Source organism: Delphinapterus leucas, chromosome 10 (assembly GCF_059928025.1).
Source record: "Delphinapterus leucas isolate spDelLeu-1000000601 "Yukka" chromosome 10, BTC_Dleu_Yukka2, whole genome shotgun sequence".
In the NCBI taxonomy this organism is placed as follows: Eukaryota; Metazoa; Chordata; class Mammalia; order Artiodactyla; family Monodontidae; genus Delphinapterus; species Delphinapterus leucas.
In genome coordinates this window covers 93,426,999-93,454,647 of record NC_143138.1, presented here as the reverse complement: position 1 = coordinate 93,454,647, position 27,649 = coordinate 93,426,999, and the positions used below count along the sequence as shown (strand labels likewise).

The following is a 27,649-nucleotide window of genomic DNA, read 5'->3' as shown; positions in this document are numbered from 1 at the left end:
CATTTTATCCGGGGATGGATTTCTACTACAAATGAAGGAAATTATACTTTGCCATTCTTAAAAAAACCCCACAGACTTCTGAGGGTTCCTATTTGTGGTGTGTGTACAACGGCACATCCTCACATACATACATACCGTATGTACATACATATACACATCCGTTTCATGTGTGCCTATTACAGGCCAACACAGAGCAGAGCCACTTAAAACACACTGTTTCCTGCTGCCATCAACATGAATCCTTCTCCCCTGGGCTTCTAGAATTTTCCTTTGAAATAAGATGTCTCCTTCCATGGGCCACCCCTAGCAGAGGTTGAATATAGTTCAAGAAATGAGACTGTACTATAGATCTAATTATCAGCACAGCAAAGAGAATTTACCATCTCCAATCCCCTGAATCAGCCTTCAGTTCCTTTCACCCACTCCATCTCAGAGAACGGAAAAAAATAAACAAACAGCGAATGGCCTTGCAAATATGTTTGCTGGGTCCTGGCCTTCATGAGCCTTTGAAAACCCACATTAAGAGAACAGAACGCTTGAAAGAAAATTGAGCTAAAATAGAAGTTACCTAACGTTTTAGCAGGGCAATTTTAAATCTTCACATTTGCTAACACAATGCCGTTTACTAATGGCATTTGTTTTTAGAAACAAAGTAAGAAATACACATTATCTAGTTCCAACGATGAAGTTTCACCTGTGTCTTATAGAACAAGTTCATCGGAACCCAAAAGTAAAATTCATTTTCAAAAACCACATTCTGACTTGACTGAATTATACAACTTCTGTCATTATGGAATCATCTCAGCATTTAAAAAAAAAAAAGAAAAAAAGAGAAAGAAAACAAAACTTCCCCAGATTCTGCAATAGCTCCTGTGTGCTCCGACTTGAGCCCACTTGCTCTATGGCTGCCAGTGTCTAACAGTAAACAGCCCCGCTGCATTTATTGGCAATTACTGCTGAAGGTCACACATCAGCAGCGAGCCTAAATTCCAGGAAAAAAAGAAGCTCTTATGTAACTGCCGCCTGAATGCTGGCAGGTGCCCAACCCAGCAGTTCGCAGCAATGTACAAAAGTAGGACACCTCCACCCTGGGTTGGATGTCATGAGAACGCCCCCTGAAGGTGAAATTGAATAATTCTTGGGTTTCTCTTCTCTGTTTTCTCCCCCCCCCCCCCCCCGCAAATTTTACTGGCAGTGGCCTCCTTTGCTTGCAGACGCAGTTCTCGGTGGCAGAAGCTGAGGACTCAATATATAGGCAGATACAGGCAGGCTGCTGCCACCCTAACAAGCAGTAACACCAATCCCACTTGCTTTTTCGTTGCAATGCAAGGAGCTGAGGTTGCCAGCTGCCACCAGTGGCTCTGGAGAGGTCAGGGTTCCAAGCGACAGTGATTAAATGGAGATCATATCTCAAATAGGAAGAAATGCAGCATGTCCACTGAGCTACAGCACACACTTTCTAAACACGCCCTCCTTTCCAAAGACGCACACGTGAAAATGAGGTAGGTTACCGTTCTGCCCACCGCCTCGGCCTGAAGTTGGAGTGCTGCATCAAAATCATCCCTTTGTTTAGTCCAGAAATTTACAGTTTAGAAAAGTGACGAACATGCTCACCTGCCAGTGGTCCTCACGGTGTGACCTGACCTCCTAAGCTGTCACCTGACCTCCCTGCTCAGGTACAAGTCTCTAAGTTACATGGTCTCATGACTCCAAGCACTTCACCTTCCTGTATTTCTCATGGTTGACGGCTGTCATTTAACATTAATTTGGATTATCGTCTGTCACCTCCACAGAACCGTAAACTCCAGAAGGGCAGACACTGTGCCTATTTGGACCCAACTCCCCTAGTCAACGCGCCTGGGATGGAACAGGCACTCAGGTATTAGTCATATGAACGAATGTCTCAAGCAGCCATCGGTGTCTGTTTAAAGCCAAGAATGGGTAGATGAGGGAACTTTCTGGGCTGATAGAAACAGTCCCCATCTTGATTTGTGTGTGTCTATAGGTAACAATTCATCGAGATACAAACTTAAGAATAAGCTGAATGGACACTAATGGAAGCAGCTCCCTACGCTTCTCCCCTCATTCGCCCTCTCCCTGCCCCCTAAGGAAAAGGTAAAATCAGGGGGTAAGGATGGAGACCCTGCCTATTTGCAAAAACTGATAATAATAATAATAATAATAAAGAAAAGAAAGAAAACCCTCCTTTTCCTGGTTTCAAATGAAATTTTACTCCAGAAGACAGCTGGGAAGGCTCCCACCATGCACTTTTCTTGCAGGGACTCTGATTCTGTCCTCACTTCACCCTCTTTTCTCAGAGCACAGACAGAGACTCGGACGATGCTGTGCTTTTTTCCCAAGCCGTTCACTGCACATCTCCTCTCTCACGATGCTCAACAGGCCTTTATCACTGAAGAGTGGTGGTCCTTCCCCAATCTAGGGACCATGGCTCTCCAGATATGCCGTACCCTGCTCAGGGGCTATTCCCCAGCACGTTTCAAGGTTGAAGGGCTGGTTTGCAATTTAGGTGGGAGGCCTTGCCCGTACCACGGGCCAGCGTGAACTCTCATTAAGTTTCTTAATGGAGTTTCTGCAGAACTCCAGCTGTGGGTTGCCGGTTTTCACCCACACACATGGACAAACGGCTTGGTGGGAGAGAAACCTCAGGAGCTGCGGTTGTTTCCAGAACAGACATGGATAATAAAGGCCAATCAGGCATCTCTGCTTAGAGGGCCAGATCCGACAGGCTGAGGACCTGGGGACACTGTTGGTGCTCCAGGGCTCTGTGGGTTGCCAGGGATAACAACGGAGAGGGGATCCACAGTTGCTTCCTCAGGGAATTTTCAAAGAATCCAAATGGCTGCCAGAACATTCTTCTTTTATAAACAGACAGTATTCTATTTCCTAGTGTATAATTATAAACACACCTGCTCCAACTGTGGAATCTTTCCGTAAGCGAGCAGTAAACTCCCAGCCAGGAGACCCAAGTTCTATCTTGAGCAAAGCAAACACATCAAATGATTACTATGCTGCAAAACAGTATATTAATAACACTGCAGACTCGGATCAGGGAAGGTTTTCCTTTCCTGGCTTAATTTGTCTTTAAGCAAATAGAAACTCAACCTCAGTATTTCGGAGGAAAAATTCAAATTAGAGAGGCACTTACAACTCTAGGGAGAAACAAGAGTGTCGAAGGGTGCCAATATGAAAATTCAGCATGAGACGTTCTGCTGGCATACAAATAACCCGGAAGAGAGAAGACCAAACAGGAAGGAGCAAAAATCACTGTAGTTAAAGTAGTTAAACCCCTGTACAACCTTTTGTTTTTCTCACCCTCTATCCATCCCAAAGAAGCACGGCCTCCTCACCTGTTCATGCTGACCGATTTAAGGAAAAGTCTGCACTTACAGAATCTACCATGGCTGAACAGTAAGCGCTCCAGGCCAGCAGCTGAGCCAGCAGTACTAGTTCTGCTTTAGCCGCTATCTACCTGTGTGAGCTAACACCACTCACTTAACCTCTCTGAGCTCCATTCCTGAGGGAACTGGACCAAATTCATAACCGCTCGTGTCACTTTCAATTTTGAGTCTGTGATTCAAACTCTCCTTAGGTACACCTGAACCACCTCTTAGTATTTCTGAAATTATGGTGGTAGATATCAGAGCAGGCCTCATATTCTATTTGGTAGCTCTATCCCACCAAAATAAGGTATTAATCGTTCCACCAAAAGAATGAACAGATACTTAAAGAAGTAGACCAGAAAATTAATTTTTAAAAGTCAGATAAAAGTGTTTCCCAGCTGCTTCAATTTACTAAGCAATTAAACTCCCTCAATTATATGCATTAATTCCCCTCATTAATCCTTTCTATTATCATTTACCAAACATGTATCACATCCTACAGATATGGCAAGAAATGTTGAAAAATATTCATAGGAGAGAAAATATTTAAGACACCCTCAAATCCCAAACACAATGGCCACTCATCAGTCTCCAGGGTCATTCTGGGTAAATGAAACTAATTTGATACATAAGTATAGAAACCATCAGATGACATTTCAATTTCTTGATCTCTAGTTGGTTTTTCTAGAAGAGAAGCCAGGGATATTGTACATTCCTAATCCCACCACAAGCCAGCAGCTGGCAAGTCTCAACCAGGGCTGTGGAATTTGCACGGCACTTTGACAAAATTTTATATGACCCCTTACACTTAACACTTCCAACATGTAGGCCAAGAGAGCAGTGGTTTGGTTTTTCTTTGACTACTTCCACGCTATACCAATGTAGTTATTTCTTTTTGCATGGGTGCTTCACATATGGACAGAAAAGCTCCTCATGGTAATATCAACACTCAGTTTCAGAGATATGTTAATGGCCAGTGTCAACCACAAATTCAGTTGAGATTCTAGACAGTGAAGGATTGAAATCTTATCACAGCTTAGAAAATCTTTATCTAGACTCAGATGGGATCTCCAAAGACAAATGGCAAACAAACTCATGGGAAATGCTAACACAAACACAAAGGACTCGACTCACTCCCAGAGGCAACACTACACAAAGTCAGATACTAGACGCTGCAGAGACTAGGGGACAGATCACAGAGTTCACTGGCAGAGGGTCATGGAAACATCACCATAGGACACTTAAAAAAAAATGAAATTAGGACCTCTGCATTTTCCAATTCATCAATGGAAATCAGCTGGAAAAGAAAAAAGGGGGGGGGGAGAAAAAGAAGGAAGTGTTAGAAAAGGAAATACGAGCAAGCTAAGTGTTAGAAACTTTGTCATTGTATTCTTATCACTGACTCAGGTTGAAGCATCATGACCATGTTGAGAGGCGCAGGCGTTCTCGACACCGGCGCACCTCACCCTGACATCTGCTCTGCAATGCTCTGCTCCGGAACAAATGGGCAGGGTGCTGCCACCCTTTGTTCACATGCCAGGTATCAAACCTCGCAGGTCACTTAACCAAGAGCCCAGGACAGCACCTTTGCACTCTCTTGTAGAGAAAACCCTTGAACTGAGCTGTGGGCAAGGGCAAGTTCCCCAATCAAGAACCATGTCCTTTCAGAAGAGGATGGCAAGGAGTAGAGTCAAAGGCTAAACACTGATCAACTCAGCTTAGGACAAAATTCTTTCTTTGGACTCATCTTCCCATTCAGTGGGGGAGGCGGGAGTCTACGGTCCAAATTATCACTGGACTAAATCAGATCCAACTTCAATTTAAGTAGTAAGACCAACATATACCAAGCCCAGAAGCTCTGAATCCTGATACTGTTGATGATTAAAGAGAACAAATTTCCCCTAAGGTGATTAGTGCCTACCCAAGTGATAGTAGTAACAAGTAAATGATTTATTAGCATCAAGTTCAAGAAAAAGAAAAAACAAAAGCACTAATCACAATTATGCTTGTTTGATGATAGATGGATGATCCACAAAATGTACTAAAGATTATGTTTCATTAACATTTAGTACATTTTGCAAATTTAAAATCCTATTAGAAACACTGGTAGCTGGAAATGTTAATAGTTTATTCACCTAGAGAAAAGAAGCACTGGTAATTAACAGGGGACTGACAATTCGTATGAAATGAAAACCCTGACATTACTTAAGGTCAAAAACTCTCTAGTAGTATAACAGCTACTATTATTCAGAAGAAAAAAATGGACTTTAAATAAATTGAGATACACTTTCACATTAATTGTCGGCCTCTGAATTTCTTTCCAAATCCCTGTGACTAATAACTTAAATAAAAAGTAGCTTAATAAAAATCCTACAGTAGATTACAGAGTAGCCAGTATATAAAATAATTACGCTTTCCTTTCAAGCAGGGTCTAAGAGCTTAAAGATGTTCTACGAGTTATAGAGAGATTCAGGTTAAATTTTAGAGACATTTAGCTACAGGAGGTTATTTTTTTTAATGGTTTAATCTGTAAATTAAAAGCAGAGTTTAGTAGGCACTGCACACACAGAATGGTTGCAAAGTCCTGATTTTAAAGTTGATTAACTTTGAATACGTTGGACAGAAAAACACAAGAATCACACAAAAATGTATTCCATCGTTATTTTGGTGATCCTTTGAAATATTCCTTTATTTTATATTTACCACTCTTCGGGAAATATGGCTGGTCCTTTGCATTTTAGAGATACAATAGTAAAAGAGGGCTTATTTAATTCCTAAATGATCATGATTAAATTCTGTGACCATCTTCTTTGTCCAGCCCTTACCTTTCCATCGTACGTCATAGTTCTTGGATGGGCACATCTCAAGCAATGAACCAAGCCAAGTGGACTGACCACTGGCTTCTCACGGATCTGACTCCTAGGGCCTGACGCAAACCACAGGTGATACCAGAGCCCAGTGGACCAGATCCATGACCATGAAGGCTCAGGAGAGGGCAGGGAGGAGAACAGCCCTGGATGTCCCAGGAGGGTGTTAGTCATGGGACAAGTTCCACTTAAGAAGCAACTAATAGAAAAATGGCGCCAAGAAGACAGAAACGGCATTCACACTTGCCCTTGTGTCCCAAGCACGCAGTCCAAGGACACCTCATTTATTTTATCGACTAATGCCCATGGGTTCACCTAAGAAAGGTTATTGCTTTGGCTCTGTTCCTTCCACCCTTGAAAGAGTCAGGCTGTCCCATACGTCACGCTTCTTTAGTCAAACGGGGGCAGCCAACAAACCATCAAACGCATTTTCCAAAAGCCTTCGTGAAACTGGACAGAGTGGATACCAACAACCAAACTGGAAGAAACAGAAATCGTTTAACACCCTCCACCCCCTTTTAAAGTGAATGGTTAAGGAGCCTTTTCCAGCAGTCAGAGCCTGGGGCCAGAAGCTTGGCACATACGTGCTGTCGGTCAGGAGTTGCCGACTAGCACGGGTTTCCAGAATGTCTTCCTTGGTTGCAGAGCATTTCCCATACTTGCTTATAGTACTTTCACTTTCAACAAGGGGGATGACAGCTCCAATCAGACTGGAAAGAAATGTCATCCTGCCTCCAAGCCTCTATCTGCTAGGGTATGACTCATTTCTTCACCAGCTGAAAAGGGATTTTTGAGCTACAGCCTAAGAACCTCTTCTCAACTCTGATAACTCTTTGATAGTGACCTCCATCTGCTGCCCTCTTGAAGCCCTGGCTCTGTCACTCTCCATGAGCTTTCTCACAGGCAGTGGTACAACATCTCAGGTCTGCTGTCTCCCGGAGGCCGTGACGGTGTTCTCCCTGTTGGCACTACTGGGTAGTGAAAGGGAGCAGGGAAGCACACCTCTACACGGCCCCAAAGACCCCGGTGTACTTTTCTGTTCAGCAGCAAACACTCGACCAACTCCTAGTACTTCTACTTTCCATGTTATAAAAAGAAAAACTTCAGAGAAATAAAAGTATAATCACAACTTGAAAAATTCACTGGGGTTGAGACACAGAGTTTACCTTAAGTACCTTGGGTATAGAAAGAAACAGATATTCTCAAGAAGAGAAAATTGTGGTCTCCACATTTTAAAATCAAATTCTCTGCCCCAAAGGTGCTAATATATTCACAGCTGGTTAAGGTCCCTTTGGTGGATTTTATTGTATTATGGAGAGTGAATTTCTATAACTAGAGTCATATTTTTAAAACATTTCTTAAATCTCACCTTAAGAAAAATAAACATCTTGTGGAATAAGTGGCTATTACTTACTTATTTGCTAAGTGTATTCTCTATTACTGCCCACCCCCTGCCTTTTTTTAGTGCAAGACCTACCTAGTTGTCTACACAGACTGCTCATCTCATTACTTCCCACTTATACCAGTGGTCTTTGCTTTTATATTTATAAACTCTTTTCTGGCAGGTTTCCCACACAAAACTCCTCCTGAGTTATAAACACTTATTTTCTAATTAAGCGACACTTATTCCAGTTTTAATTTATACATTGTACAAATTTAGAGTGACGTTTAAAAGCCTTGGGTTTGGGGGCAGTGGAGAAATGTATACCACAAAAAGGACTGCATACCTTTCTGTTTTATTTTTTCTTATCCAAAGACCCTCACACATTAAATTGCTCTAATATTAATGACAGATATTGCTTAGGTTAGAAAGCAAGATTCTGACAGACTTTTACACTTGCAAAAATCTGGCTGTCACCATCCCTTTTGATGAGGACGACTGTGATTTAATTACCAAGGCTTCTTCACAGAGATGAATGAGTTACTGTGTATTTGACAAGTCAGTGATATCAGCACATTTACATGCTGGGAAAATGCTGACACAAGTGGCTTGAAGACAATGAACATTATTACCTTCAAATGAAGACTGGTGAGATTTAAACTCAGGCCCATGCTTTTTTGCTGGGGGCAGAAAGGAAGAGCAATGGGGCTCTTTTTACCCCACCTGGACCAAAATCGGGGGTGTGAGGGCTGTTCTCTGTACATCATTGCTCACTGCATGTGCTAAGAAGTCTCATGTCCTAGGGATGGTCCATTTCCCAATCTCAACTAGAAAAGGTGACATGTTTGTCCGTCTTCATTCCAGTTAGAACTGGAGGCAGTTTCTTCATACACTGGAAGGATTGTGTAACATCTCACCAGAAAGAAGCAAGTAAACCCACAGGTATGCTTAGCTGGAACCCAAAGTTCAGGAACACACACCTTGATACACAAGAGGCATTTGCATTCTCATTGGGAATTTAAACATATGGAAAATCTTGCTGTTGCTGTTTTTCTGATTATAGATTGTATGGCAAGCAGCCTGTAAGAGACAACTACGTATATATGGCTTTAAGGAGACAGTCATATGATTTAGCTACCTTCAGGGCAGGATAAATAGCTTTTAAAAAAAAAATTTAACCCCCTCAGTGAATATGCCTGAACTAAGGTGGATTTCTAACCGCTCCCACTCCACTTCAATTTAATAGCAAAACCTAGTTTTAACATGAAAATAAAATGCAGTACCTTTTCTCCATAGCCTCTATCTTTGGTCATCATTTCTCTGAGGGTCTGCAGGACCTTAATGCAGAGTTTCTCCTCATTCTCCTCTAGCAGCTGTTTAGTGTGCTTTATTAACCTGAATGGAGGGGAAAACCATGGATTAAAGCCCTGAAACGATCTTTAAATTAAAAAAAAAAAAAAAACACTTGACAATCAACTTATTGTAACTAGTCATTTAATGAACAAATATTTACCAAGGGCTCCCCGGTTAAACAGGCTTCCGGGCCTTCCCTGCACTAAGAACCGCCCGTTGGTGTCTCAATAGCGACACCTGCTGGTCGGTAACAGCAAACAGGCTCCCTGGCCACGGGTCGGCCACACATAGTGGAGAAATGATATAGAGGATGGAGAACAGAGACAGGGGCTCCCTCAAACCAGCTCATTTAGGAAGTGCAGCTATTTATCCACTGAGGATTGTCAGTAATGTGGCTAAAATATGCCAGGGGTGTAAAAAAACCTCAGGAGTATGACGGTTGCAGCAAACACACTGTTCTCTTGATCCAGTCTTATTCTTTGAGGGGCCCAGAAAAATAAGAAACTCAGGCAGAGCCCATGCTCAAGCTAAACAACCAACCAAACTTAGGGTGAAAATCAGATGGAGATTTCTGGTGACGGAACCAATCATTTCTTCTAGATTTTGCCCCAAGGCACAAACTAACCAACTACAAAGCTGTTAGGAAAAGATTGTGAGGCCCTGGTAGGTGAGAGCTTTTTGAGGGCACAAAGGCCATGGCTTGTTGAGTCTGTATGGCAGCTCATGGTGGGCACCCTATCCACACGTGTTGAATGGAGATGAACAAATGGGCATGCAGTTCAAAGGAGAAATTTTCACCAAAACAAGTGTCAGTAAGTAGGACTGAACCTACACACTTACTTTGGGAAGGTCAGAACAGATCCCTAGCACGGGACCTTATACTCATCAAAGTCAAAAATCAGGCCAGCCCCTCCTTCTTCAGGAACCAGTGCTGTGTCTGGTCAGTGGGATTCTGCCCCTGAGCTCCGCAGAGAAAGGGGCTGCTTACTTGCAAATGAAGCCACCACTTTCACACTTTCTTCTGGCATCTGTGTTCTCCGGGAAAAGCAGCTCAGGCCTGTGGAGGACGTCCACCAGCACAGATAACTCGGCCTGCACCAGCGGCCTGAGGCGGTCCTCCAGGGCAGAGACGATGTCCTGGAATGGAAGCACAGCCTTGGTGAGCAGCTTGGGCCACAGCTGACTGCAGGAGGGTGAGAACATTCATTTCTGACCTAAAGCATGACCACAGACGAGACTGGGTTAGACTAACCTTAGCACCGTCTGGTATTTGCCTCAAATTATTACACATTGCCCAACGGTTACCTGAAGCATTAGGCCCTGACACAGAAAACAAAGTGATAACAAGTCATCATTCCCACCCACCCTGTGAGATGGTCCTTATGCTACTTAAGGGATCATTCCACATATTTTAAAATATGATGCAAAAAGTACGTTCGACAACATGGAAAGGTGTCTACAATATGAGTGCAAAAAATGGTCAAACGATAGTATGGACTATATGATCCGCTTCTTATAAACACCATTAATATCTCAAGGATATGCAGCAAACATTATTAAAACATCATTAGTGGTTTTCTCTGGGTGGCGGAACTACAGGTGATTCTAGTTTTCTTCTATATATCGGTTCTTGTGAGTATTGTCAAATTACTTCCAATGAGCATGAATTATTCACATAATAAAAAGTCATATAAAAATGAGAACACAAATGAATGAACATGCTGTATCAACATGCTAAATACATGTACCCTGATAGCATGATGGTCTTCAAATGCAAAACACATAGCTGTAGGAAAGGAAAACAGAGAGAAGTTGAAAGAGCAGCAAAACCAACACAACAAACACCGTATAAAGGCAAATGGCAGAAAACAGATGAGAAATTATCTTCAAAAGATGCTCAAGTCTGCTGTCTGGCTTGCTAACTCAGAACCAAGGCATCGGCATGCTGGCTAAGAAGAACAGAACACAGCGTACTGGATAAGAAGGAGCCGTTAACCAAGGAGATCTGCATGGAAAGGGCCACTTTAATTGCATTCGTCTCAACTGGGGACCCAAATTTCATAGGCCGAAAATTCATAAAGAATTGGGTGATCCAGATCACCCAATTTCTGGTGATCCAGAAACTAAAACTAAAACTTGTCAATACAAGTGTACTTAATCTTAGATTTAACAAAATCTGTAATCACGCAATAATATTTAGGATGCATTAAAGAATGCATGAATGAATCAAACTATTTCTTGCGGGGAGGCGGGGGGACAATTTTCCCAAAAAGTCTGTACGAGTACATTGCCACATCCCTTAATTCTGAGTGACTTGCACACCGCTGTCAAAAAGAGAGCCGCTTTGGCAAAATTCTCTGAGGGTTTTGTCAGTTTCCCTACCAGTTTCCTCTTAGAAAGCGCCCAATCTCCCCTTCTTCAAGAGTTACGGGTCCTAACTCTGGCAAAATGTTACTTGCCTCCAGCATTTGCTTGAGATTGAAGGAGTTCTTCGGCATCGTGTTCATGAAATCTTGCATCTTTTGCCAGGTTTGAACCTCACACTGCAATTGATTTGCACTGTATTGTCAAATGTATAACATTTGGCAATCAGGGAAAGACCAACAGACAAGGATGGAGAAGCGATGGGCAGAGGGAGATGCTAGTGTTAAGTGAGGGGGTAGTCTGAATGGGGGTTAATTATATAAGCGCGTCCTTTGCAACTTAATGTTCTCACATTATGACAACTTTTGCTGTTCTGGGCAATCTCGTAACTCCAGGGACTCAGACAGACGATAATTCATTAGATAATGAGGATCCCTTTAGCCACTGGCCAAGTCTTTAAAACAAGCACTACCTAAACTTACGTATTTTATTCTATTCCCCAAGAGTATGCATAATAGATCTAAGAAGAGCCCTGGTACGTTTCTGCAGCCACAGATAATTTATTTAGTTTGAGCAGGAGAAAATACGGTGTGTTCATACAGTTATGAGTCTACAATACAATAACTTTCCTCTTCCTAAAACATAGTGGGGTCAGGAAGCACTCCATGAGGAACCAAATTACCTTTGTTCAAGAAGCGGTTCTGTCACAACAAGGCTGAAATTCTTCCCTTGACCTGCGAAGCGCTGCCGACCTCCCCAGCTCCATGGGTTCTGGCCACACTAACCTTCCTGTGGTCTTTGTACACACATGCGCTCTCCTTCCCTTCCACTCCATTCTTTAAGTAAGTCCTACGGTTTCCTGGTCTCGGTTCCAATGCTACTTCCTCAGCAATGCCTTCCTTGACCACCAGCCCCAGTTCCAGGCAAGATTAACGTCCTCATCAGTGCCTTTCGCAGCACTACTCATTCCTCTGCAGTGTTTGCCCCTCCTGCCATTTTACTTTTATCTGTGTGATTAGTTGATTAATATTTGTCTCCCTTCCAACACCTGAGAGTCTATGAGGGTTAAGGTTACTTCTGGTTTTGGTCATTGTTTCCCCCGTGCCTAGGGTGAGGCTGATGAATGAATCAGTGAGCTCATTCGTCTTTAGGTAACTTATGTAACCCTCAGAGGTTCATTTACTTCCCCAAATGATAATAATCATTACAGTCATAACAATAATAATAGTAATAATAATTAGAAGAGCAGCTCACTGATCAAGTGCTCACTACATGCCAGGCTCTGTTCTGTGTGCCTTATGTGTATTGTATTTTCCAAAGATGGCCATCGCAGTATAAACTATCTTGCACGCTCTTCTTACAATGAGTCACTGACATCCCTCCCATCAAATGGGGGTCCATGTCCTCTCCCCTTGAACCTAAATGGACATATGTCACTGCCTTGACCAAGAGAATATGACAGAAGGGGTGCTATGTGATTTCTGAAGCCAGGTCATTAAGGCAAAACAGCTTTTACTTCTCTCTCTCAAGAGAGACTTATTTTGGGACCCAGCTGCCATGTTGTGAGGAAGCCCAGACCACATGGGGAGACAATGTGTAGATATTTTAGGTGACAGCTGAGGTCCCAGCTGACAATCAGTATCAACTACCAAACATGTGAGTGAGAGAGATTTCAAGATGAGTCCAAGCAGAACCACCATCTGATTGCAACTGCATGAAAGGACTCGAGGAAGAAACACCTCACTGAGCCCAGTAACCTCCAACACTGAAAGAGCATAAAACAATCGCTGTTGTCCTTTGTTAGGCAGGCAAAGATAACCGCAACATCTTGACTCTCTTAATCTTCATATCAACCCCGTGACGTAGGCGTTGCTATTATACTATTTTACAAGTTAGGAAACTGGAGAAGTTAAGTAACTTTCCCAAGGTTATGCACTTCTAAGCAGCAGAGCCACGATTTGAACCCAGGCACTGTCCTGAGATCACGCTCTTCACGACTGCACCATTGCACTGAGCTCACCTGAAGGATCTGTGATTCTCCAACTGTGGTCCAGGTACCACCTGTGAGAAAATCACCTGGGGTGCTTGTTCAAAGGAAGATGTTAACATTAAGATGTATGTTTAAGTGTTTAACATCATCTAATTCTCACTACTCTCCCTTTTAACAAAGGGAGAGCACATTTCTTCATAGGTACTAAGAAAAAAAAAAAGAGTATACCCTAGCTAGAATTTAATAACACTTTTATTTTCATTTCGCTCGTTTTGATATAAAACTCCTCTCTCAAGTCATGATTACACTTGTTTACCTACTAATTCAAGAGGCTAAAATCCCAAGGTGATGAACAAAAAGGAGCTGTTATGCCCTTATTCTAAGCATCTTCTTCTAACACTGATGTACTCCTTCCTAATAAGAGAGGAGGGACTTCTTCATAAAGAGATCTGTAAATCAATGAATAACCTCTAAAGACCATGACTTTGTCAGGAGCTTTTCTGGTCCCAAGTAGCTCTGCACTCCTGGCCCCACAAACATCATTGCATTTGACTGTCCACTCACCATACTGTGGCCAACCCTGGATTTTCTCTGGCTTCAGGAAGCACTTCTGTGTGGGGAACCGCCTTAGGCCAGGTTAAGGATCGCTTCTGTCAGCACCAGGCATTACCTGCAATCGCTCGATGATATTCCGGTAGTCTCTGGAAGCTGCCAGGACAGAGTCTCTGCGAGCTGCATTGCGGGCCGTCAGCCGCCAGTTCATGGCAGTTTTCTGCACAATGTTGTGGGACTTGAGGAAGAGGTTGTTGACCTGGCTGTCCAGGTCCACAGGGATGGCAATGGCCCGGCTCTTGGCTGTACAGGAGAAAGGGGACTCGTGAGCCTACAATTTTGATGGGAGACACCCTAGAGACAGACAACTCCCCCCCACCATCCAGCAGACAGATGTTTCCACGCCTATAACATGAGTGTGGATATGGAGTAGCTCAACTGAACTTCATACTCTGCTAGGTCGGGTTTTCCAATGTGAATTCTGAGGGGCAGCAGCTCTGAGAGAATTTATAATGCTCCAAGGTCATACAGTTTAGGTAACTCAAAGTCAAAGTTCAAGGGGCTTCCACAATGAATAGCTTCTTAGGGTCTCAGATGTGTTCATACATTTTAAGAATTATCAAGACAGGGAACTCATTTGGCCAGTAAACTGTTTTTCTAAAAATCCTCCAGTTTGGTATCCTTTCAACAATCTACAAAATGCTGTTTTAAGCCAAACATAGTACAAAAGATAATATTTACAATGACATAAGCTAGTCTTTCCATATAGGCTCTTGTATTTTTTTTTTTTTTACTTCCTTCTAAAAAGGACAATTCCAGTCCCATCATGAGAAAAACATTAGTCAAATCCACAATGGGGTATACTGCAATAAAGATGTTAAAAAAAAAAAAAGTAACCCGATGAGCAAGAAAAAAAAAAAAACCCACAATGGGGGACATTCTACAGACACCTGACTAGGACATCTCAAGATTGTCAAGGTCATAGAAAATAAGGAAGGTCTGAGAAACTGTCACAGATCACAGGAGACTGGGGAGGCATGACAACTAAATGCAATGTAGTAGCCTACACTGAATCCTGGAGCAGAAAAAGGACAACAGTGGAAAAAAGTGGTGAAAACCAAATCAAGTCTGGAAGTTTAGTTCATAGCAATAGGCCAATGTCAGCTTCTTAGTTTTGACAAACGTAGCTGGTAATGGGAGATGTTGACAGCGGGGGAAACTGGGTGAGGGATATATGGCAACTCTTGTGTCATCTTGGCAACTTTCTTATAAATCTAAAATGACTGCAAAATAAAACAGTTAATTTAAAAAAGGAAAATAACTAGACGAACAATCCTTTTTTCCATATGCGAAATCCAACAACATGGAAAAAACTAAGACAACTGTTCCTTCTCTTCAAAACTTCATACCAGTAGAAGCAAAAAAGTGCTGGGGTTAATGGGTTGTACAGTTTTCATGCTTTGCTGTTTCACAAATACCAGCCCTCCTTGCCTTTCCTCATCACGGCCAAGACTATGAAAACATTTCCTCTCTCTGATGATTACTGGGCTAGGAACTCAGAGATCTGCCCAAGTTTTAACCAACAACCTTAAGTTACAGGATCATACATGGGCAGAATTTAGGGCTATCTGGGGAGCCCATCCCAGAACCCTATTTGAGAGATATCACACCACGAACCTATAATCTGTAACGTACACACTTTCAAAAGCCTAATCTCTTTCTGTGAAATAGTACCACGTAAATAATAAAAAGACACGAATACCTTCCATATGAGTATAAAGGAAACCAGGCAGGGATGACTGAAATCGGGCAATGAGCCCTAGTAAACACAATCTATACTTGCTGGACAGCTACTCAACAGTGCTAAGAACCCCACTTGTCTTTTCTGGTGTCTGCAGAGATCTTAATAGCTACTATAGACAGACAACCCTTCTCAATTTAGGCAGGAAGATTATCCCTTTGCATTGCATAGCATGTATGGGGAGGAGGTGGAACAGGGCAAAGCAACAGAGTCTGACAAGCTCAGGGTGAAGGGAGCAGTAACGGTTGTAACTTCCTTTCAAAGCTGCCTAGGAGAGGTGATACAAGGTTGGGGGGAGGGGATGGAGAAGCATTTATCATCAAGAGGCAGAAGGGAGCTGTGCGCCACTTCTGAGAAAGGGTGTTCCACAGGATTGGACATGTGCTTTGCACGAAAAAAAGTTTCCATGTGGTCAAATATGTTTACCGGATTAAACAAATCACTTTCTTGAACAAGGGGCTTCCCAGGGCCTTGAATAAACTTGAGCTCTGTGACTTGCCAAGAGTTGCCTAACATTTAACCGTGGAATCTTGTTTTTCAAAGCCTATCTTTCTTTGGGACTTGCTGGCTCTGGACTTTGGCAGGTGCTGGCTTGGAAAGATAAAAAGGAGGTTTAAGAATCAAGAAGATCTCTGTTCCAGTTCTGGCTCTGCAGCCTCCCGGGTGCGGAAGCCTCACAGAGCTTTATAGCCACTGCTCCATCCAGGGTGGCCTTTATTACCACTGGGCAACACATTTTCATCATGTTAAATCCAACCTGAGTTGGTGTCTTACCTACATCAGAGAGCACCCGAATGCAGCTCTCCACCGAGGCCTTCTGGCTCGGCATGAGCCAGTTGCAGTGGTAAACCCTGAACACACCTTGCAGCAGCTGCACAAAGACGGGCTGGCGAGTCTGCGAGAAAGAGAAGCCAAGAGGAAGGCGACGTGAAGACTTTTATTTGTGACCGATTGATACGCTGGTCAGAAACAGACACTTCCTTGAACCACGGGTTCATGGACCCTTATACAAGAGTGGGAAGGGGTGACCAGTGATGAGCTGGATTCCAGAAGTGGCCTGGCCAAGGGAGAAAAAGTCAGAAGCATTTTAAGGCAATGCACAAACTTCATGCTAAGTCTGACCACCAGAAGGCGAAGCAGAATATCACAGCCTGAAAACAGGTATTCTTGTCTAGCTACCAACTGGCTGTGTGACTGTAGACAAATCACTTTAGTTCTCTGAGCTTTAACTTCGTGCAATATATAAAATACAGGGATTGAGGCCAATGAACCCCCAGAGTTGTTTCCAGATGTTATATTCCACGAGTAGAACCTATATATATATATATGTGTATATATACTTTTTTTTTTTTTTTTTTTTTTGCGGTACGCGGGCCTCTCACTGTTGTGGCCTCTCCCGTTGCAGAGCACAGGCTCCGGACGCGCAGGCTCAGCGGCCACGGCTCACGGGCCCAGCCGCTCCGCGGCATGTGGGATCTTCCCAGACCAGGGCACGAACCCGCATCCCCTGCATCGGCAGGCGGACTCTCAACCACTGCGCCACCAGGGAAGCCATAGAACCTATAGTTTTAATCAGCATAAACAAACTGGTTAGTGAATCTCACCTAGAATGCTCCTTACTTCTTTATTTCTGGCCATGTCTTCAATGACATAAGGAGAAGCTAGTTCTCATGGTTACTCTTCACAAGTGTTCATTTACTACAGATCAGTACTTGCAAGTTAACTACAGAGTAGGATTTATTCCTCTCTATGATGGTATAAATTTGTACTCATTTTAAAATAAAGGAACTCAAACTACGACTTAATCAATTTGACATTGACTTCCTAAGTGCATTTGCAAATTATAATTTTGGCCTTCATCCAAAGCTACCTGGACCAGAGTAGCATTACACCTGCAAGGCAAAGGTCACTGTGTATGGTAAGCCACTCCACTGGTCTTTAATTTTTAGGAGAAAGTACTTGCAGATCCCTTCCGAAAAACAGGAGGAGTTAATACAGCAACGGAAAAAAGTACAGAAAAAACTCTAGAGAAGTTTCTTAGATAAAAGAACAACAAGTGAAAAGTGCTAGGGGAAAGGAAATTTATTGTAAGAAATTAAAACAGGTTATGATGTCATTTATATGTGGAATCTAAAAAAAATGATACAAATGAACTTATTTACAAAACAGACTCACAGACATAGAAACAAACTTACGGTTACCAAAGAGGAAAGTGGGGAGGGATAAATTAGGAGTTTGGGATTAATATATACACACTACTACATGTAAAATAGATAACCGACAAGGACCTGCTGTATAGCAGAGGCAACGATACTCAGTATCTGGTAATAACCTATAATGGAAAAGAATTTAAAAAAGAATACGTGTGTGTGTGTGTGTCCGTGTGTGTGTGTGTAGAACTGAATCATTTTGCTGTACACCTGCAACACAACACTGTAAATCAACTATATTTCAATTAAAATTTTAAAAAATAAAACAGGTTAATAAAAATTCAGAACCTCCTCTATAAACACCGTTCAGATAACTTTCACTTATTAAGTACCACACACTTCACTTAAGAGCTCACTGGGGCCTTGGTAAGTATCCTATGACAGAGGAGTTACCTTAATAACACAAATGAAAAACAAAAGCTCAGAAAGGTTAAAAGAAAGCATCCAAAAGAACGAAGTGATGGCCAAGCAGTGAGTCATCTTCAGGGCTCTCTGATGCCCCAAATCTGTGCTCTTTCTACTAAGTTCACGTACAAACCAGAATCTCATTACTTTCTTGAGGGAGTACTTTCTGTTCTGCACCTCACAGCCCACCAAGACAGTCATCTGTGTTACTAATAGAGAACAGGAACACAGGAAGCCTGAGAAATTGGCTGAGAAGCCCTGATACTGAGCTCCTGAGCCCAATGGGTCCACTGAGAGCAGCTATGTATTGAGAACACTTCCTCCCTGCCTGTCCCTGTGCTGAGTGCTTTACACACACCTCATCTGACCAACCCCTGACCCCATGAAGTAAGCAGTGGTATCAGCACCCACCCTACTGGCTAATGTGCGTGGAGTTGGGATGGGAACTCAATGGCCCAACTCAAAGAAAACGAATCCTTCGACTAAATGAATTCAATTGAACCAGTATTTATTGAGCACCTGCTCTATTCCCATCTGGCCTCTGAATAAACAAAAGACGAATAAATCGGCCAGAGGAGCTGCTTCTTAATTATCCATTTTAATGGACAAGCTGGGGGCATCAGCTCACGCGACCTCTTGGGCTAATGAACATGGCTGCCCATCACCTTCTTCCTGAGATTCTTCCCTGCTTAGTTCTTAAGGCTCTGCGTTGCTCGTGAATCCCATTCTGACTGTAAGATAACCCCTTGATCTTCCTCTGGTCTCTTTAACAAACTGTCCTTAATTATCTGTGCTCTGCCCAGGTCCCTTCTAGTCAACCCCTTCATTTTCCCAGCTGAGACTTGAACTAGCCAATGTCTATATTTGGACTTTACCACTTCCCTCTCCTGAGTCTCCCTGATTCATTTAACTCACTCAACAAATGAACATGTACCAGGGGCCAGGCACAGCGCTCGAGATAGAACAGTATCTGAGACACCTCTCTGCCCTCCCCACTGCAGCTTGCCGTCTAGCAGGACACAGTGCAAACTGCCAATTATTAAGCACCTACTGTGTACCAGGCACTATGCTATATTTTCATAAACACTAACTCTAATTCTTACAATAATCTGCAGGGTTGATACTATAACCCTGTTATAGTAAGAAATGGGGTTCTGAAGTTTCAACATCTACCCAAGTTCACAGAGCTGGGAAGGGGTGGAGTGAGGATTGGAACCCAGCTCTGACCTGCTATAAAAGCCTCCAAAGTTCTGTTGCTGCTCCCGGATCCCACATTTCCAGCTGCCTCACGGACATTCCACTGGCACCTTAAATGCAGCACAGCCCAATCCCAGGCCACCGTTTTCCTCCCTCACAAATGTGGGTTAAAAGAAGGGAAGGAAGGAAACAAAACCAGGAAGGAAGGAAGGACGAAGGTACAAATCTACCTGGGGAGCAAGACATAGGCTTTTCAACAGATAAAGTAAGACATGTTAGGACAGCTTCAAAAATAGTATTCCTTGAAAATAAATATTCTAGAAATCCAGCTTGGACTTTGTATTTTAAATATGCTTAGACAAGCGCTTCCCTGGTGGCGCAGTGGTTGAGAGTCCGCCTGCCGATGCAGGGGACGTGGGTTCATGCCCCGGTCCGGGAAGATCCCACGTGCCGCGGAGTGCCTGTGCTCCGCAACGGGAGAGGCCATGGCAGTGAGAGGCCCACGTACCGCAAAAAAACAAAACAAAACAAAAACAAACAAACAAACAAAAAATATGCTTAGACAACCTGGGCCTTGCTAGGGACTTACATAACATTTATGTTGAAGATTTATTTCTCTGACCACTCCTGCCTGTTAATTGGCTTAAAACTGGTTTCAGAGCAAGGCAGTGGAAGGAGACAGCAGGGGGACCAAGATGAAAAACCAAAAACACAAATTCCTGTTTAATGGTTTCCATTAAATTAATTTGATTGGTTTACTTTGACATTTGGTTTTGCAATACTGTTTCACAATCTCTAGGAGAATGGGTATTGCCATAGCAATTGCCACTATGCAAGTCCAACCTGACTAACCAAAGCAGTTGGCTCTGTAGAACAGCACTTGGTAAGGAGCACGTTCTGGCCTCCAGCAACTCATGTGCTTGGGATCTAACAAGTTCCTGTTGCCCAATTACACAAAAACTATGTACAGATATTCTAAAAGTCGCATTCTAAATTTATGATCCTTTAGAGCAGGGGTCCCCAACCCCCGAGCCATGGACCGGTACCTGTCCACGGCCTGTCAGGCACAGGGCCGCACGGCAGGAGGTGAGCGGCGGCAAGCCAGCGAAGCTTCATCTGTGGCTCCCCGTTGCTCCCATTACCACCTGAACCATCCCAACCCCCCACCCCGTGGAAAAACTGTCTTCCACGAAACCAGCCCCTGGTGCCAAAAAGGTTGGGGAGCGCCGCTTTAGAGATAACTAAAAGCTAGCAGTGAAGTTCAATTAAATAGAAGGTTACCAACAGTCCCTAAGAAAACATATCTTACTAAAAATTCCATAATTCAAGTTTCAGAGTCAGACAGGCCTGGGATGAAATCATGGTTTTGCCAGTTAGTAGTTGTGACCATGGCTGAGCATGGTAATTAAATCCTCTGAGCCTCATCTTGCTCAGCTGCAAAATGGGGATAATACCATCTGTACTAAGCTAATATGAACTCCTTTACATAGGTAATGGAATATAGCAATATCTAATAAACATACCAGTGATATTATACTGACCATGAATCACTCTTCTCTTGGAGAATTTACCTTAAGATTATTTGTCTACGCTCCAACCACCCTGGGCCACCCATCAACCCCAGGACAGCCTCCATCTATCTGCGTGACAAGGATGGTTACTACTGCTCTTCTGACCACCTGAGACCAAGTCCTGCTTTCATTCTGCAGGCTGTACACACAGACCTGCAGCAAGACTCCCACTGCCACGGACCCAAGCATCAGTTCTAAAAAGAAGAGCGATGTTTCCTAGTAAAAGAATAATAAAAACATCTCCCAGATCCAGGGATTCAAATCTTTGGAACTCTAACTACACTGACAATCAGCACGCAGGGCTGCTGCACCGCAAGACTCCAGGGGGCTCCATGTGAGCAGCACGTGCTGGGGCTGGTGGAACGTGGCAGCCCTGCTGTCAAGGCCAAAGGACTTCTCACTCCCACCTGCCACGGACCCCTTCTGGTGAACTCTAGGCACACACTTCAAGTTAAAATGGAGATTTCCAGACATATTTTTAAATAGTGTTAATAACATGCTAGCATTTATTTGAAAGCTACTTCTCTTTCTAAGATTGGAGGTAAGGAATCAACAAGATTAAAGGGAGGAGGGAAGGAAGAAGGCATTTTAAGGAGAAAATTAACAACCAACAGAACCATCTGGTACAGAAAATCTTTCTCAGGTACTTGATTATCCAAGGGATCCAGTAAAAACCACTCTTCACAAAGAGAAAAGCATCTGTAGCAATGCTTTGCAGAGCGGCTCATCTATAGCCGCTCAGTCCCGAGTCCGCACCAACTCCAGCTGCCAAATATCTACTGTGAATAGCCTGCATCTATCAATACATTTGTACTTCCTACCTGCAAAGTCGTACTCTGGTCTGAGAAGGGAGAGCTGAAGAACGTGGTAACGATGCTCATGACAATCTCGGTGACGTACCTCTCCAAAACTGAGTCTGCGTGTTTCCTGTCACTTGTGTTGTTACAGGCCTGGAGGACAAATGGACACTTTAGACATTATACCAAAACCTGCACACCAGTTGTAAAATTAAGAAATCTGTGACTATTCCTGCTAATTACCCTTAACAAAGGAAAAGGAAAAGCCTGCAAGTCAGTACTTTTCCCCTTAAGAGACAGCAATAAAAAAATAAATAAATCATGGAAGAAGAGAAACAGATCAACTTGGATATCATGGTGTGGAATCACAGAAGATGAAAATTGGTGTGGGACCTACAAGGCCATCGCTTCCCAATTCCTACCAACTTGCGGCAAATCTAAAACCCAAAAGGTGGTAAGAGGCATCATAACTACAATTGTCTACATTGTCCCTAAAAGTAAACTGTTTAAGCCATTCATCCTCTCTAGGCCGTAGTTTCCTAAAGCATGTAATTAAGATCCTGAATCAAATATTACCACTGAGGTCCACTGTGCATGATATTCTCCAAACCTACAACACTCTTCCATTCAATCAAAATTCTGCTGATATGCAGTACTGTTGAAAATAGTGGGCTGTGACTCAGGATAATTGTATAAGTTTTCGGGTGAAGAGAGACTTCAGATTTCACCTGGACTCTACATAATTTCGCTGTGTAGAATAAGATTAGAGATTTATCAACAGAAGAACAGGTTTAAAAAATTCATTTTATTGAATCAAGTTTTATTACCAAATTCATTAGCCCTCTAATTTGAGATATAAAATTGTATATAATAAAAAGTTAGGAAGTAAGGGGTAAAACAATCAAATTTTACTAGCTATCATGCTCTGAGCCCAGTGATGAGTAGTTTGTGGACACATCCAGAGAATGAAGGTGGCAACAGATTTTACAGCATTTTTGAACAATTTAAGGCAGGGGTCAGCCAAGTTAAGTGCTGCTGGCTGTTTTTATAAATAAAGTTTTATTGGAACCCAGCCATGCCCATCTGTTTACAGACTGCTATGGCTGCTCTCACGCTAGCAGGGCAGAGTTGTAGTTGTGACAGAGACCGCATGGCCCACAAAGCCAAACATGATTACCATCTGGACCTTCACAGAAAACTTGTCGGAGTCCTGATTTAAAGGGGCAAAGCTGGCCTGCCATTTCAAGCCTGAACCCCCAGATTTACGGGAAGAATTTGAGATAAAACTATATACATATTTAAATAATACATCAATATACATATATATATCTGTGACACCAACACCAGGGTATTATTAAACATAGTCCTTCATTACAAGGAAAGTAACTTCTTTCAGGCTCCTTGTCTCACACTGGGAATTGTACAGTCAGGAGAAAATACCACATTCTAGCGTTCTCCAATGCACCTTTTTTTTTTCTTTTTAGCATCACAACGTTTCTGAAATTGGTATTCATCTCACAATCATTCTCTCAAGGACTGAATTACTTTCCCCCCACGCGCCCTCTCCCCGAACCCTACCACCACAAAACTCATATGAAATCCATAAAGCACCTTGTGAGGTCGCAATCCCATAGCTTTAGAACCAATATTAAGCTCAGCGCAAAACCAAACCAAGAGTACTGAAGCCCACCCCAAAGGCTGGGTCAGGAAAGTAATAGACAGAAAGTGACATGCTTTGCAGGATGCTCGACACCAGACTGTAGGAGATATCATAAACGCTCACACTCAGGAAGGTGTCCTTCGAGGAAAGACTTATTCTCAAAGAAACGAAAAGTTTATAAATTTGAGTTTAGTATGTCCCAGGTTATCATTCACAAATCAACCCATAGAGGATGAGATGAAAACCAGAAATAATCTACCTTACCTGAAGCTTGACGAGTAAAATCTATTCTCAGCTAGGAGTAAAAGGGTTAAGAGAAACGAGACGTGTGGAAAGACGAGAGCCAGGTGCCTCCTTGTGCCACAAATCAGCGAGGTGAAATTACGTGATTGTGTCCTTACGTCTGCACAGGGTGACCCAGACCCACACGTACCCCCTTACCCTGCCTCCTTAGCTCCAGAAAGACTTACCCTGCAGATGTCCACAAGGAAATTCTCAAACAATTTCCACATGTGATTACTGGTATAAATCTCCTTCATTTCCACCTCCGTATCCACATAGCAGTGATTCAGGAAGTTAATGTACGCAATTTTAACCTGGAAGAGAGAAACAGGCTTTTCTCAAAAACCAACTTAGTACATGCAGGATTGATTAGTTCCCTCATTTTAATAGTGACAAGGATGGACCATGATGGTCATTCCATTTTCCCCTGCACGCTTTAACTTCTATGATTTTTTGATATTCAAAATTCACTATTATAAAATTCAAAAACAAAGCCTTTGGAAGAGAATATGTTCATGACCTCAAGGTAAAGAATGGAACAAGGGCTTCCCTGGTGGCACAGTGGTTGAGAGTCCGCCTGCCGATGCAGGGGACACGGGTTCGTGCCCCGGTCTGGGAAGATCCCACATGCCGTGGAGCGGCTGGGCCCGTGAGCCATGGCCGCTGAGCCTGCGCGTCCGGAGGCTGTGCCCCGCAACGGGAGAGGCCACAACAGTGAGAGGCTCACGTACCGCGAGAAACAAACAAACAAACAAACAAAAGAATGGAACAAAAAACACTGATCAGAGAAGAGAAGATGGACACATTTCACTACATTAAAATTAAGAATTTCTGGGACACCCATGGTGGGTCCAGTGGTTAACACTCTGTGCTTCCACTGCAGGGGGCATGGGTTCGATCCCTCATCAAGGAACTAAGAAAAAAAAAAAAAAGAATATCTATGAAATGGCACTGTTATAAGAGTTAAATGACACGATTTGGAAGAAGCTGTTTGCAATGCATATCCCCACAGAGAATTCCTACAGATTTGTGCACATACGATGGCCACGCCAAAGGAAAAACAGGCAAAAAATCAGATCTGCTATTTACTTAAAGGAATATCAAATCTCAAAAACAACACGTGGAAAGGGATTGAATCTCATTTAGGAATCAAGCGGATAGAAATTAAAACCACTATGAGATATCACTATACACCCCAGATTGAAAACAAATATATACTAATAAAGGGTCTGATAATAGCAAGGGTTGGCAGGGTCTGGGAGCAAAAAGAGCTCTGGGGGAGGGGTGGCCACTGGAGTAACTGCTGGAAACCACTTCACGTTATAAAGTCAAAGGGAAGAAATGCACCTTGTATGACCCAGCACTTCTAAGTATACCCCCTGCAGAGATGTGTACACGTGTGGGCCAGGACACACGCACTGGTCCTAACAGCCAAAAAGCAAAAATAACCCAAATGAGCATCAACAGACGTAGAGAAAATCATATTGTGGGACAATGACACAGAGCAACGCTCCAAAGCAAAGGAAATGAATACAGGTGCGTTATTTCAGGATGGATGAATCCTAACACCACACGGCGGAACAAGAAAAGGCACAAAATAGTGCATAAAGGAAGTTCAAAAGTGGGCAAAACTGAATTATACTGTTTAGGGATGTACAAAGAAAACTACATAAGAGCCACGTCACAACTATGCCTCCATGAGGGAGCCCTCTGCAGGAGGTTGGGGACTGGAAAAGGACACAGGCGGGGAATGAGGCACATTTCCTGACCTGGGTGGTGGTTACACAGCCGCTATCTTTGTAATTATTCTTATACTGCACAAGTCACGTTTATGTACTCTTCTGTACTTAGGTTGTATTTCAAACAAAAATGGGCAAAAAACAAGCTATTATACCTCACTTATGCATAATAAGAGAAATGCAAAGTACAACTATATCGAAATACCACATCCATATATCAGGGATATGAGAATCCAAATATTTGATAATATACTGTATAAACCAGACTGTGAGAAAAATGTAGTATTTTATTTCCTTATTATTATCACATTATATAATAAGCTGGTTCAACATTCATGGAAGACAATTATGGTACATCTGTACAATGAAATTTTATACAACTATAAAAAAGGAATGTAGAATCTCTTTACGGACTGATATGAAAAAAAGAATGTACCTGGAATGTCACCTTTTGTGTTAAAAGGGGGGGGGGGCGGAGAATAAAGTATATATATTTATAAATGTTTTTATGCAAAAGTCCGGAAGGATACACAAGAACCTAATAAATAATTTTCTGAGGGGTGTGGGGAACAGGTAAAGAAGATTTTTCATAGTTTACTCCTTTATGGTCTTTGCTATTTGAATTTTTCTAAATGTATTAACTTTTCCAAACATTAATCTAAAAACAGTGCATATATTTAATATATACTACATATGCTATATATATATAAATATATGTATATTTAGTTTAAAATATAAACTAAGAGTATATATTACAAAACATACAAAGGTAAAATATATACTGTATGATCCATTTTTTGTTACTAGCTAATGTATATGAATAGGGAAACAGAAAGCTGGAAGAATTTACTTCAAGAACCTAAGAGGTATTTATTATGGGCAGTGAAATGGTAGATTACTTTCATTTTCTTATTGGTTACCTGTAGTTCCTGAATATTTTATAGTCAACATTCATTATTTTTGCAATACAAGTTTTTGTTTTAAAGAATACACTTAACAGAGTTAAGTTTTACATTGGTATGAACTGTATCTCAATGCACCGTTCTTCTCATTTCTGAGAAGTTCATTCAGGTCAGTGCTCTTTGCTCAACACGTGGAATCATTCATTACACAGAGCTGAAGCCCTCCAGCAGTTTCCCATTCTTCTTCAAGGAGACAGACGGAAAAATTTACTCCCCCATCATTCCTCTCACCCAAAACCAATGCTCAAGAAGATGCTGTTTCAGCCAATGCAAATCTCACGACAAAATGAGCTGCAGGTGTCAAAACTGTGAGGTCCCACCTAGGTCAGCGGAAGACTCCCATCCAGCCACAGCCCCACACGCCACGAGGAGAGACATGAGCAGGGCCCACCCATCCTGGGGATAGAGTCGCTCACCTCGGGGATGCAGTCCTCGTGGGTCACCACGCGGACAATGTCATCCAGCGGGAGCAGGGAGTTGCACTTGATCTCCGTGTAGACGTTCTTGCCCTCTGTGCACACGGCCAAGAGCTCGACCAGGTGGATGTGGTACATGAGAGGGCTGTTCTCATCCATCCGGTCCCGTTCCGACCTCATCATCTGGATCAGAGTCTGGAAAGAGGCTCTGTCGTTGTAGAATACGAGGACATCCTCTCCTGCATTAACCAGCTATAATCAAAAGAACAAGACTTGCTTATAGCACAAGTTTGCAGGAATGGGGGAAGCATTAAACAAACAAATCTATTCACAAAGAAAGAGATGTTCTGTTAGCATTTACCTTCCAAAACCAGTAGCACCTGTACTACTGAACTCACCTAGATTTCATTCACTTATATTACTAAACAACTACAAATCTTCAGCATCATCATTTTCATTCACAGATATAAAAATATCACAACAGTCCTAAAAAACTATCAGGGGAAGAGAAAGTCTACATACCAGCATTCATGTATCTGGTAAAAATGTAGATTTCAACCTTGCACTTGTATTTCCAAACTAATAATTAGGCTATGATTTTTGTTTTTAAAAATGTTTCCATCTCCTTTTCATGCCTTGTAAGTACTCTTCTTACAACTCTTTCACACGCTGCCTTATTTCTTCACAATCACAAATTATCC

The 27,649-nt window shown here is 42.6% G+C and overlaps 1 protein-coding gene across 1 annotated transcript in view; it reads right to left on the bottom strand.

The window, feature by feature from the left end:
- The window catches only part of ITPR1 (inositol 1,4,5-trisphosphate receptor type 1), a 320,331-nt gene that overhangs the window by 113,943 nt on the left and 178,739 nt on the right, over positions 1-27,649 (bottom strand). Inside the window, exons 33-39 of the mRNA XM_089919578.1 lie at positions 26,949-27,200; positions 24,020-24,145; positions 21,914-22,042; positions 16,484-16,604; positions 14,027-14,211; positions 9,991-10,139; positions 8,933-9,044 (exon numbers count right to left, since the gene is read on the bottom strand). Coding sequence (XP_089775704.1) covers positions 8,933-9,044; positions 9,991-10,139; positions 14,027-14,211; positions 16,484-16,604; positions 21,914-22,042; positions 24,020-24,145; positions 26,949-27,200 — 1,074 coding nt within the window. The remainder of the gene's footprint in view (positions 1-8,932; positions 9,045-9,990; positions 10,140-14,026; positions 14,212-16,483; positions 16,605-21,913; positions 22,043-24,019; positions 24,146-26,948; positions 27,201-27,649) is intronic.